Source organism: Osmia bicornis, chromosome 15, assembly GCF_907164935.1.
Source record: "Osmia bicornis bicornis chromosome 15, iOsmBic2.1, whole genome shotgun sequence".
NCBI classification, from domain to species: Eukaryota; Metazoa; Arthropoda; class Insecta; order Hymenoptera; family Megachilidae; genus Osmia; species Osmia bicornis.
The window spans coordinates 2326677-2340803 of NC_060230.1; the positions used below are offsets into that span (position 1 = coordinate 2326677).

General features: G+C 39.7%; 1 protein-coding gene across 6 annotated transcripts in view; it reads left to right on the forward strand.

Moving 5' to 3' along the window:
* Positions 1-14127, forward strand: part of LOC114882850 (hemicentin-1-like) — a 212536-nt gene that overhangs the window by 61302 nt on the left and 137107 nt on the right. For all 6 annotated transcript variants that reach the window (XR_006830157.1, XR_006830155.1, XR_006830158.1 and 3 more), the window contains exons 3-4: positions 4626-4837; positions 5267-5584. Coding sequence is in view for 2 of the 6 variants with exons in the window: in XM_029199955.2 (XP_029055788.1) it covers positions 4626-4837; positions 5267-5584 (530 nt within the window). In the remaining 4 variants the exon portion in view is untranslated. The remainder of the gene's footprint in view (positions 1-4625; positions 4838-5266; positions 5585-14127) is intronic.

A 14127-nucleotide genomic window follows, 5' to 3' on the forward strand; every position in this document is an offset into this window, starting at 1 on the left:
CAAGATACGAAAATGAATTTTAAATACCCGGAGTCAATCGAGCGGAAGTCTCCAATTCATTCCAACGGTTAAAAAGAACCCATCCAGCGGTTGGAAAAACATCGTGGCTGGCCGGTTAACATCTAAAATTCCCCCGAAACCCGATAATCCGGGAATATAAATTACCCCGAAGAAATGAAAAGGGAACGGTAGCCGGAGGGGGTGGGGGTTGCGGGGATACCGGTCCAGAAATTCCTAGCGTTATTTTCCGCGGTGAACTTCATTTGCTTCCTGACTCGCTATTTCGCTTCCGCGACCCGTGAAATTTTGCATATAGAATGGTACCCTCCCCCCTGGCTCGCCTCTTCGACAAGAAGCGCAGTAGGGCAAGGAGGGTGGGTGGGGTTCGGAGTGGATCGTCGACGTTAGTACTCGTCGGGTCATATTTAAGAAATGTAATAAGGTGTGAGATATGTGCCGGGAAGGCGATGCATCGTCTCGACACCGTACCACCACCCTTCTTCGCGGGACGAGAGGGCGGAAGGGGATGAATCGGATAGTCGAGGGCACAGGTCGTCGCCTGTTGTAAAGTCAGTTTAATCCTCGCCACCAGAGGAGAAACTTGAAATTTAAAGGCAGACAGACACCCCGTGTACCCTCTCAACGAGCCTCGCCCAACCCTCCCCCTTTCCGCCCTCCTGCGGGTGCAGCAGTAAAATATTTATTGCGGGACGTACCGGTTCGCTTATCATACGTGCGCCAGACAGTTAAGGAAACGAAATGGCGAGACCAGCCGTGCATGATCGTGAATATCATTTCTTGCTATCTTTCTTTTCCTACTGTATCCTTCGAGGGGAAAGGTCTGCTAAGTTCCGCGTGAGAAATTTCGAGGCAACTATGACGGTGAAATGTTTATTCGATGATTCGTACGGAACAGGGGTCGCTAAACTACCGTTCACGAGTTTAGAATGATTTTTACAATTTTGAAATGTGGAAAGGAAAATTTATTACCACGTGTGTAACCCTCGGAATGCGGACACTTTATGTTCGCCACTTTTACCCTTATTTATGTCGCCATTTTATTTGAATTTGAAGGCTGAATTATGTGGACGATTTTAAATACATTTTTACATGTGTGAATATTATACTTTTTGGATGAGTTGACAAATATAATTTGCTTGTTATCTAACTAAATATTGATTGTATGAAATTTTTGATATGTTACTTAACCAATTATCATAAACGAGTGATGGATATTTCTATCAATTATATAAATGTTTAAAACAATCTATTATCCGTTTATCATGATTGATTAAATAAGGAATCCGAAATGTCAGATAATTCATATTATATTTGAAATCTCTGTCGCTTATTGTTAATTTGAAATTCAAACATTTTCGATGGTACCTCATCCCTGACGCGTTATTTCCGTTTAATCTGATTTTTAATCATATTACGTCGATTTATTCTGCCACTTGAACGTTTCACTCTGACAGGGCTTCGCTTATTTCATTTTCTTCATTACCGGCTTCACCCTTTTCATTTTCTTGGACGATCTTGTTTCTTCGTTTTCCTCTTCTTCTTCCCTTTTCTTCATTTCCGCATTTAGCTTCTTCGTCTTCAACTTTTTTATGAAATTTTCCGTAATATTTGCGACTTCTCTGAATAGCATCCCGGATTACTCTTCAGGGACGTCGTTTCATAGAATTGAATTCGTCCAATTCTGTTCGTCCTACCTCTTTGGTGACATTTAAATCATACGCATTATACAAATGATTGTTCGAATATCGTTTTCTAATGAAAACATTAACAGTCTGCTGTCGACTGTAGATGAATATAGGAAATACGAAATTAAATTAAAATTGGGACTCTCTCCAAGGGTTAAATGAAGGGTTAAATAAGAAAATTATTTTAATTACAAATTTTTTTATTTTCCTAATTAGAAATAAAAATAACAAAATATTGTGGAAATAATAGAGAAAATTTCTTAGATAAAAATTAATATAATACGAATATCGTTTTACAATATTTTTACACCATCAAATCAGATGAAACTTCCAACATTTCAAACCAGCCCATCCAATATGCAACAGTCTAATTCAAAACGGTTCAATGGACCGAATATAACCGTTTCGAGTGAAACAACATCGAAAATCTAACGTATGGGCCACTGGAGACCACTTCCTGCGATATCGCTCTATTCCGCCGATCGTGCTGCCGATCCACGAAGCTCACCGGGCGTGATTTCAGCTAAGAACGCCGGGATCGTGGATTCGGCTTGATTTCCATGCATCTCTTCGCATACCGGGCCAGGCTCGGATAGCGATTCTTCGTTGGGAAATCTGGTCGTGAATGAGCGTAGGGTGTGATGTAGGAGGCACGCGAGGGATCGAGGAATCGATTCGAGGCGAGGCCGGAAGAGTGATACCAGAAATCGCTTTCGAGGGTTATCGTACGGCGAGAGAAGCGATCGAACAAACGCGTTATATCTACGGTTCGCTCGAGCCCCGACGGAAGGCTGGTGATTTTCTGGAAAGAGAGAAGGTCGTGTGGAGAAGCGATTGCATCTGTACGGCGGAGCCCTAAGGGCCGGCATCCTGGTAGCAAAGCAAGCTAACGGACGTCCGGAGTGTGGCAGCACGTCACGGAAGCGCTTTCCTCGTCTGCTGGAAGTGCGAAGTGGAAGAATTAAATCGTATTTCAACGTCAATGCCGCGAAAGCAGGCAACAGAGTGGGATAGCTTTGGGAATACTCAGTCACGAGCGGAAATCCGAACTCCGGTGCAGTCGTGGAACGCAATTTAACTTTTAGTCGCTCGTGAGGAACCGTTGCCTTCCATACTCGCTTACCAACGATTCTCTCTTCTTTCAACCCACTCTGGCAGACCCTCGATAGTAACCATAAAGCGGGAGAGAGAGAGGTTTCATCCGCCTTCTATCTTTCTGCTAAACATCCGTCTCGTTCCAGCCATGAAGTCTTCTCTTGTTCGTTGGTACCGGATGCTTAATATGCAATCACGTAACCGCGATGGCTCCCTAGGTGACTCCATACATGCTGCCCCCTCATCCTGTCGGGTTATAATTTTCTTACGCTTCTTGCGAGCCGATTCTTCACGGTCTGTCTGAAGATCTCAAATCGGTCGGACGAGAGTGTTCGTATCCTGCCTGATGAAGTTCAACGAATGCGAAAAAGCATAATGGTCGATGTTTCTTTCTTACGTACTGGTTGCACAGCTGAAACGGATTCAGAACATGCTTGAATAATTTAATTCGCTACAGCTTTCATCCATCAAAAGAGAAATCTGGATAAGGAAGCGGGGTTGGAAATTCGGTTGAGAGGTTTCTTCTTACACGGCGAGGATTATTTGTGTTTAAAGGTACTCGGTGAATTTGGTAGGAATAAACAGCAGGTGTAATGTGGGTGATAAATATTGAAGAAATTTGAGTTATTTGGCAGGTGGAACATCGTGTAATTTTATTTATTTATAATTTATAAATTATACTAATTTTAGAGAAGGTAATTAATCAAATGGTTATATTAATAATTATTGCACCCTTGAGTAAGGACATTAACTTCGTCTTCTGAGAGTTGATAAATTTCTCAAAACTCAGATCAGCTCTTTAAACGATCTTTTAATAAATATCGTAGTAGTAACTAGGTATCAAAGTTTCTCAAGTTCTTCTTCATAGCAATTCAGACGGCGGCATTAAAGCTTAATTAAGTGTATAAAATCTTGAGTATACGTATCTGCGACAAGATATCCTCGTGAATAATGGTAGCAAGTTTCTCGAAGAAGACGTTTCACTTGATGCCAGATCAGAAATGAAAGGCACGATAATTCATTCTACATTCATGTTGCCGACGATTCTGAAGGTAGAATTGTTGAGGAGTTGAAGAGCAATAAGGCGTACTGAGAGCTCAAGCGAACGTGTTCTCTCAACTTTGCACGTGACATCGGGCAAAGACTGAGACGGGGGAGACGTCGTGAAAGGGCATTGTCGACTTCGTCGTCTGTCGGATCTTCGAGATTACAAGTGCTGGTTTCATGAAAATTCCTGTCTCACTTCTGTAGGATTTTAGTATTAACTTGTACCCTTACAGAAACGTCCTTGCGAAGAAGCTGATACGAATTCACCGAGGCACCAATCCCCTCGCTATGCTGTTAATCTGAATGCTTTAATAAATTCCGCTCGTCAAGTTTTCAATCTAAAAATAGAATGAAATGTTACCAGTAGGTAATTACTCCGTCCAGAAGGCGAGGAATAAATTAACTGTTGACGAGTGATTTATAACGTCGGCGAGTGTAATTAGAGAGTTAATAAATCGATAATTAATTTAACAGGATAAATTTGTGTCATTAATAAATGTATATAAGTTTTTCGCTGTAATCGGGTAATAATAATTGCAGTCGATGATCAATGCAGGCCATTATTTTTAATCGAGGAAAATCATAAGAAGAGAGAGAAATGAAAGTGATGATAAATGTATTTATACAACATGTCGAAAGTTGGATATTAAAAGATGATTTATCTTTCAACAACTTCAATTTCTCTTTTATAAGTGCAATGATGCATCTAAAAAATGCATAATAGTGAAAGGGTAAAATCTTCGCGTAGCTACAGAAGAATACAATTTCTGATTTCAGCTTCGACGTTCGTGGTCGTCGACAGTTTCACAATGCTCGCCTTTGGTCGTCGCCGACGGCATTGGGACCAAGAGCTTTTTTTTTCCCGGTGTCGAATCCTGCTCACCTCAGCATCGAGAAGCTGGAATCCAGGGATGAAGGGATCTATCGGTGTCGAGTAGATTTCAAGAACTCGCCAACGAGAAAGCAGAAGACGAATCTGACTGTTATAGGTAAGCAATGAACCTCTGCTCATTTATTAAAAATTATATTCATTTTGAAACATCCTTTAGCGTAAATTTTATTTCGAGTAATTTGAAATAATTAAACCCTCAGTTTCTAACGAACCACTTTTGTATCTCTGATTTTCACCATCGTTAGCTTCGCGTTTGCATAAATGGAACAATAGCGACGCGCCGGTTTTTGCTATTGTTCCATCCATCCATCCATCCATTGACGTGTAATCGGGCGTCGTCAACAAAAGAGTATTCAGCAAATGGTAAATCATTCGCATCAACGGAATTCAATTGGCTCTAATCAATCTTTCATGAGTAAATCACGGTGGCACGCATCGAAACGCATAGATCACCCATTCTCGACCGACGGACAAATAATCAATCCGCGTTTCCGCTGATTCAATCATGCACCCTGTGTTCGCGCAGTGCCTCCGTCGAAGCCGGTGATACTGGACGGAACGACGAGGGATATTTCGAGGTTAGAGGAACCCTACAACGAGGGGAGTGACGTGAACCTGATTTGCGAGGTACGAGGTGGCAGGCCGCCCCCGAAGCTGACGTGGTACCTCGAGAACACCGTGATAGACGAGTCCTATCACTACAACACCGAGTCAGGTCTGACGGTTAACCGCTTGTCCTACCCTAAAGTTGGACGGCAACACCTCAAGGCCCGGCTGATTTGTGAGGCGAGCAACACTAACTTGGAGCTACCGCAAACCAGACTCGTCATCCTCGACGTCAATCGTGAGTTCTTCATTTTAAACATGTACCGTTATGCATGATTTTCAGGCACTGCTGATCGAAAATTTGCACTTGCAAAAAGTGTAGCTTTGATATCAACGCTATATTCCCACTTGATTTAGCAGAATCTTTTTCGAACACCCTGTATATTATACGAGAGTATGACAGTGGAATCGCACGTTTCGGGATACAGGAACGCGTTATTCCCAATGTATCTTCCTGTCTCTGAAATATTCATTCTCCCATCTCCTCTACCATCTTGGTAGGTGGTGCATTTCGTTGCATTTCGAAACGTCATTGTTCCCTTAATTTCATCGTTGCTTGTACTTCGCTACATCCGGAGAAATTCCACGCCCTACTTACATAATTCGGCGATAATTATTCCATTCAACCTGGTGCAATTTAAAATTGAAGATTTCTGGAAGGATGGTCAAGGAGCACCGTGATGGTGATTTAATCATGCTGCAGTTAATGGTTTCGGAAAGAGGAGATCCTTTTCATTATCTTAGTAAATTGCATTGGGATCTAGTAGAAATATGGCTAGAAAATTATTCTCGACTTCGCTTTTTCCTGATCGATAGACAATTAAACCTTTCCCTTCTAAAGATGACTACACAATGAATAGACATTTATAGATTGTATCTCTTCATACCAGTCAATTTTTTGAAAAGTTTGATTTATGCCACTATGACTTTAATCCCTGTCATTTATTTTTCCTCAAGAAAATTATTCATCGATAATCCACTGTTGAGTACGCGGCCTAAATGGCTAGAAATCCGATCCTGACGTATCGTGACAAGATTTCGTATCTTTTATAAAAATCTACCGTTTGCACGCATGGAAATTCTATTATCCCTATGACACATCTGCAAGCTGGAAACGAGATATAAATTCTCGAATGTACGAGCAAAACGTTCACTTAATCGGTCTTTGCCTCCACTGCGCATGCATGCGTTTGAAACCATAGAAAACGACACTGTCTGCCGCGAGTGAAGCGTGTAAGTCACATACACACCGTGACCTATGCGTTAATCCAGCGCAACAGCAACTGGTTTCTGCATAATTTCGTTGCGAAAGTCCCGACGCGATCCCAAAGATCACAAGAAACGCTCTGCGTTCCGTTAATGCTTTCCACCTTACGTCACATGATATCTACTTATAGCTGAGAAAATATGTTAACGTCTAAACTGGTATTTCAGTACTTTTAATAAGATGAACATGATACATTGGTGGTGAGTGATAGAATGGAACGAAAATAACGCTTGTTGGAAAATACTAATGTAACGACTTGTTCGGGTTAAAAGTCAGAAATCCATGCATAGTATCATACACGGTAGATTTCCCTAAGGAAATATGGGCGTAGATCTTTGTCAGACTAAAATTACTTCTCCAGTATTAATCTCGAAGACGTAAGTGAAATTAGAGAATTTTTAAAAAATTTTTAATTTCGAAAGAGTCTCAATTTTTATTTAATTTAATTGTAAGTTCCAATTCTAAATACAACCCTATTATTGTAGCATAGGAATACTGACTAATGCCATGTTGTCGTACCAAACATGTCAGTGTACATGATGCTCCCCTTAAGACAATGTTGACTTTTCGGTATCTAACCATAACACGTAGGGTCAGTCGTGAATAGTACACCTGGTAAATATTCTCCAGATGTGTTTCGTCTATTCCGCCTAAAGGTGAAATTGTGGGAGTTGGTGAAAAATTGAACTACCGACTCCGGAAATCGACTTGTCCACTATGTCCATGACATCCCTATTCTCCCAGTTTCCCTTATTATTGAGTCTGGAAACATTCTGCATTGTCCTCGTTCGTTTCTCTTCGCCTTTCACACATTCGCTCTTTTCTATCTCTGTGGTATGTTTTTATTTCAAGGTACATCTCCCGACTGTTTACAGGAGGGTGGGCAGCAGGGCGATCGCCTCAGGCAATATCTTACATTGTAACTGAAACGAAAACAAGGGTGATATGTTATTTCTGATGTTTAAGCAGGTGGCATAATACGACAAGTGTGGAATTTTATTTTTATTTCTCTGTTTCTTCTTTCGTCGACTTAAGTTTTTCTTGCGGAGAACAACTCATTTGAACACTCGCGATGAAACGAGGCTTCCCTGGGAAAAATGGCAATAGGAGAAAAATCTTTCAATTTTTGTATTTTTCCATCTCATTTCTGACACCTATTATCCACAATGGCGGTTCACTAACATCTCCATTCTCACGATTCTTCAGTTGACCCTATCTCATAGAATAGACAGGGTATCGTGCAATCTATGCCACCGATATAGAGCTATTACTTTCGTGCTGTTCGGAGAGGAACAATCAGAATCAAAGTCCAATTCCGCATAATCTGAAAGGGAATCAAAAGGAAATCCAGTGTGTTCTAGATTGCCGGATAAATGCTTCAAAGTAATATCAATCGCGGAGCTGATGTAAGACGGCTCACGAATCGGCCTAGCCGGGGCTATCGTCGTAATCTCCCATCGCGGTTAAACAATTCTCCACGACGATTTCGCGTAGCACACGAGCCGGCCGAGCGGAATTGTTACCGAACGCCTTTTCACGTGGCTAGCTGCCTTGGACAAGGTGTTCACGCGCTGAACCTATTAGTCGTCCGCTCGAGATTGGCCGAGGGAGATAACAGTAACGCCTCTCACAAGACGGATCAGTGGATCGCGTGCCTTCTAGCTTCCAGCTTCGATTCCGTGTTTCTACGCGAGCTGCTGCCGTGTGGCTTCGTGTTCAACCCCTTTGTCGGGTCGATAGGGGTGACGAGGCCACGTGTGTCCCATCCTTCTCTCCTAGCTGTACGCGTACCGAACTACACGTACTCTAAGAGTGTGTTACTAAACGGTTTGTGGTATACAGCGGACAGGAACGCGTACTTGCCAGGGCGTAAGACGTGTTCCCAAGCAAGGAGGATCCTCCAACTACACTAAGATATCGTGTAAACGGTGACTGGGAGGATGTTCGACTTCTAGGGACTTGGAAATGCCGCATTAGGGGACGACCTGGCTCGGCAATCTAGACGGGTAAAACTATACTCGAACTCGGCGATAACGTTAATGTAAACACCCGTAAAACTATTAAGAGCTTGGGGTGTCGTGCGAGGTGTTAAACCCGGGGCTAGTTGATCCCGTCAATTGACTTATGGTTACTCACGCACTGGTTAAGGGAAGAATAGGGGGTTGGAAGGTTATTGACTTGCCTGATAAAACTAGGCCAGTTTCGTGATAGGGTTTGTATAATAATAGTATTATTAATCGAGTTACAGTTGTCGTATGAAGTTGTACAGAAAATTGTTATCTATTACTTTTTTCCACATAAGTGAAGTTTTAGCTTAAATCCTGAAGTATTTAAATTTCTTTTATTCTAGTACAGATTCCCCCCGTTTCTGCGGCATGCTGAATTTTAAGTAACCGTGCAAAGGCGCCGTAACGTTCTAAATATAAAGTCTTAGATTTTCTCATTAATTTTCATCAGGTTTCCCCGTAAACCTCATGCAAACCAAAACTAAGATCAATTTTAAAGCGTTTATCAATCGATCCGACAGATACTAAAATTCTGAAATATTTAGAGAGTCTCTCGAAGGTTTGATAACCCCGGGTCCCAAAAATCTTAATCCTTTTCTGAGTACATTAGATGCCATGTAGTTGTAAGCGTACGCAAATAGCGACGTGTAAAAAATAATATTTCTCCAGTACAATTGAAGATTAATTCCTGAAAATCCTCTTCATCGACACGAAACGGTTTACGAAGGCGGTTGCATGATCGTCCTAACTTAAGTCAGCGGGGCTCGGGTTACGTTCAATTTGATAACACGCGAAACTATCGCAAAAATAAAACGAGTCACGTTACAGCATTCCGAATCTAGAATACGATCTATGAGGAACACGTAGCCGTAAAATTGAACCGGGACGATTCACCTGCGAGAATTTAGCAAATAATTGCCCTTTTAATATCCCGCCAATTTATGCGATACGATGCCAATTAAGGTTTACAGGGTAACATAAATGCAGGTCGTATTATTAATAGATATCGTTGTTCCTACTATCACTAATTCACATCAGGTCGATTCGAATGTTCATTTGTACACATATGGACGGGGAATACGTCGGTAACCTGTGCGCGGTTATCCGTAACCGTGCAGATGTGCACGCGTGTTAAGTTGCAATATTTACTCGTGCCCGGTGATGCACGTCGGAACCGTTCGCGGAATAATAATTAATAACAGGCTCGATGCAGTTCACCCAACCTTTCAGTGGCGCACAAATTATTCTGGCTGTCCGCGAGAAATCATTCTGCCACCGTTCCTGGCAACGTCATGAAAAACGATTCATTTCTTTTTTTTTTTCATCCATGCGACTTCATTTCAGTCCTTGGTTAACACGTCAGGATATAGCTTACATTAGGCTACGCTTTTATGTGACATGAAATTTTTTTAACTATCTTATTTTTTGCAACATACGTCAATAACGGGGTATTATGATATATAATAATACGCCATTATTATTAATAAAGTATTATTATAATATATATCCTGTGATATTAGGGGTGGTAGCTGGGGTGATTGTGAACAACTTTTTCTTTTACTAAAATGCTCGTTAAGACTTGGCTTTTGAGTTATTAATGAAAAACACTGACCAATTAAAGCGTGCAGGTTTAGCTATTGAAAAGGTAGAAACAACCTTTGAAGATTGGATTGAAAACCGTATTTGATCGAACATATCGCGGAAATTATTCGTTCGCTGGTAGCATTCGAAGCATTCGTACGGCTGGTATATTTTTGAATACTAAATACGTTTATATGAATAAATTTTCAAAAAAGCCATTTTATTCGGAGATGTATTAACCGTGAACATACTTTCGCTGAATTTTCGGATAAAATGTTGAATAATTTTCATGTGAAATTCATTGCAAAAAAGTGATAAAGTATCTTCAAAGGTATTTATTTTCCTATTATAAATTCCAACGATTGATTCAAACAAAATTTATTCCCTTATTCTGTAATTTATTTTTCGTGAAGCGTGGCGAAAAATGTGGAGAAAAATTTTTCGAATTTATTAAATTAATTAACTTAATTTCCGAGCGTAAAAGAAATAAGTTTTCCTATAAAATTTTATTTGCAATAAGAAATCTTTTTTATCTCTAATTATTTTAGAATCGTTTCGTGGTGAAACTTATAGAAATTCTTTCTTGATGGTTTTTCAAAGTATTAAAATGCCATACGATTTCTTTAGCACGGACCGAATTTAGAATCTCCAGTAACACGAAACACTCGGTCCTCGACACGATTATTTAGGTCACTTTGTAACGTGGTTCGTTTTTATCGGGAGTATGACTCAGGTTGATTCTGAGAGACGCAGGCGATGTCCTGTAATCAAATGAGTGGGTGCAAAATATTGGCTGATGAGCGTGCAGCAAGTGCTCGGACTCGTAGGAAATTATTCAAACAGAAAACGATAACGCCACGGTAAACACGCGTGGGTAACATTAAGGTGAATGGTGCAACGTTAACTGCACAACAGTTAATTTACTAGTCTGATGGTCAACATACGTCTGCGTAATAGGTGAACGTACTATGAAGAGTCAATAGGATGTACATTCCTGTTCAAAAGTTATTAGCAATGTATTAATACAAATATGTGCAATAATTTATTCGAAATTTTAAAAATTATGCCCGAGCTGAGTTTCGGGTATTCACAGAGACAAGTGTCCCATGACTTAAGTGTTAATTAGGCAGCAATAAACCTACATAAGTTAAATAATTCATATTATATATGTAATTACAAATGATTAAAATGGCTAAGTACCTTGTAATTTTTGAATAGGAGTGTACGTCGCAGCTGAAGTCAGCACGTTTAGATGAATGATAATATTGCAAGGTAAATCTTGTTGCGAACTTACCGAGGGGAAAAATGCATTATCTGTAATTGCGTGCAATCGTGGTAACTGTTGTCTGGTTAAGTTTAATATTCCCTGATAAAATCGGACGGTGACATTTTATTTACGAATGACAGGGTTGGGAAATAAAATTGCATTTTAAAAATTTTTAACTTTTGTTAAACTGTTTTTCGTGTACGCTATTATTCGCTCAATTTGTTTAACATGAATGAAATAGAGGAGGTACTAAATTTTATTTGAATGCATTTGTTGCTTTGTTGTAAACAACACATACTGCAGGTTAATAGACTGTAAATGTGAAATTTATTGCTTATTCAGATTTGTTTATGTCTAAACTAACTTTGGTACTTTTATTTTGTTAAATATTTAATTGTCGTAAGTTTACAATGTTATTAAACACTTTTTCATGTAACTTAATATACAAATATTTCATTACTTGATAATGTAATGACAAATACTGCTTTCAGTAAATATTCAAACGTGACACTGTTATCCAAGAGTCAGTTATATCCGTCTGTTAATTAACCGCAGAAAGAAAAATAGAATCGATTCCGTTTCACTTCTCGAGAGGCAGAAAAGCGTGGTCACGATGTAACGACATGCGATGCTTCGTGCACCGACCAATGCACTCTCCGATTTCAACTTACCCCTTCTTATCGATGCTTCTTATCGATACTTGTTCCCTAACGTGTTTTGCACGAAACGAACCTCTCTGATTCTTGTTTATGATTTTTCCATCACCGTCTAATTGAAAGTTGAAATTGTTAAACCCTAATCTCTGTCCAACTACAATCTTTCCTTTCTGTATAAAGCCTCTGTTCCTTTTCTTAATTTATTTAATTTGTAATAATTTTTTCAATAGATTTTATTTAGAATTTTTTCTTGATTTTTTTATTATCAAACAAAAATATAATATTTTATAATTACCCATTTAAACATTTTATAAATGGATGCGTTTCGAAAATAGGAGGGTAGAATTATACAAATACTGAAAAGAATAGTTTACCCGATACTCCTTAAACCGTTTCAAGAAAACCCTCGCCCTATTCAAAACAGAGGATAGGAGAATAAACTGACAAAGAAGCAACTGATCGAGTATCTCTTGCACTTTAGAAAGCTGTAAACAGTTTCCGTATCGAAAGCCTTCGGTTCCTATTCACTGGTGCCATTGGAAATCAGCCTTCTAATCGGTTTTCCCTTTACCTAGAATTCCCTTTAGTATACAAAGGAACGGGCTGTTTCTGAAACGGAGGATCTTTAGAAATCCGAAGGTACGTATGTATCAGGTAGGGTAGGCGAATCGGTCGAAAAGGATGAAGGGGTTTAGGCGATGGGAAGGATCAGCATAGAGGCGTGCAGTTAGGGGTGGCGGAGAGGCCGCGAAACGTAACGGAGGAACCAATTTCAGAGAAGTGGCTACCGGCTAATGGCAATTAGGGGTTGTACGACTGGCTGGTTGCGGCGGCGCATAAGCGTGCCCTGGAATTTACGAGGCAGACCGCGCGATGGGCAGCGTGGTATTACGGATCGTACCGGATACAGCTAGGCTTTTGTTTTTGCTCTCGAACGTTATTAAATTTCGACGAAGGCACGGCGAACGGAACGGCAATGGTTAACCTGTTCAGGGATATGGTACACGCTGTGGCCTACAAAAATATCCACCCTTTAAAATAGAATCATTTTTTTTTTAATCCTTTTGCCAAGTTAAATTATATAAGTTAATACCTATATGCATTATTATTGGATTATTCATTTATTTCAACAGTTTATTTTCGATCTGAAAATAGATATTAGACAGGTACTTAATCGTGCCTGCTTGTTTACGACACCTGTTAAAAATATTGCTGTTTGCATAAAATGCGAAAAGCGCGAAGCAATTAAGGTAAACACATTGCTACACTGCTACCTGGCCGTCACATATACCTTATTCTGCGTGATTAAGGCGATCCAATATTGCATGCAATAATTGCAATCAATAGACGTCGCAAGATTTATCACTGATGGAAATGGACAGGCAGTACATATATGCATTTACCGTGACAGATGTATACGTTCAAAGCTATGAATTTCCCGTAGGCAATGCACAAGCGATGACGTTAATAGGAAATTCAATATTCTCGACCATTGCAGCTACAAAATTGCGCGATATAAGTAGTAAACGTAATTTCGATAAAACGTTTCTACAGAATAAATTTGTACACAATAGCAAACAATTGCATTCATTCAAGTGATATAAAGGCGATTTATTAGGCGTTATAAAATACTTTCAACACGTTAAATGCCGCAGTGAAAATAGTCGTATTATAATTATACTTAAAATAGAATCATTTTATTGCTTCAATTCTTTTAACTGTGCAATAATATAAAATTTATTTTAGGTATTTATTAGATATTTATGTATTAGTACTTAAGTATTTTTTTTTTTATATTCTGTCCCCTAAAATTTCAATCAGCAGTGTAATATCAGAAGGTAATATTTTTGCAACAAAAAGTTAAGTCAATTTTAAGAAAAACCACTATCTCCGTTCAGTAAACGCCGTCGAAAATTAAACATTCCAGCCTCGTCGTTCGGGGGATCAGTTCGCGTTATCCGGACGCGTTGAACGCAATGGAAAGGGGATGGCGGTTTTCGCCAG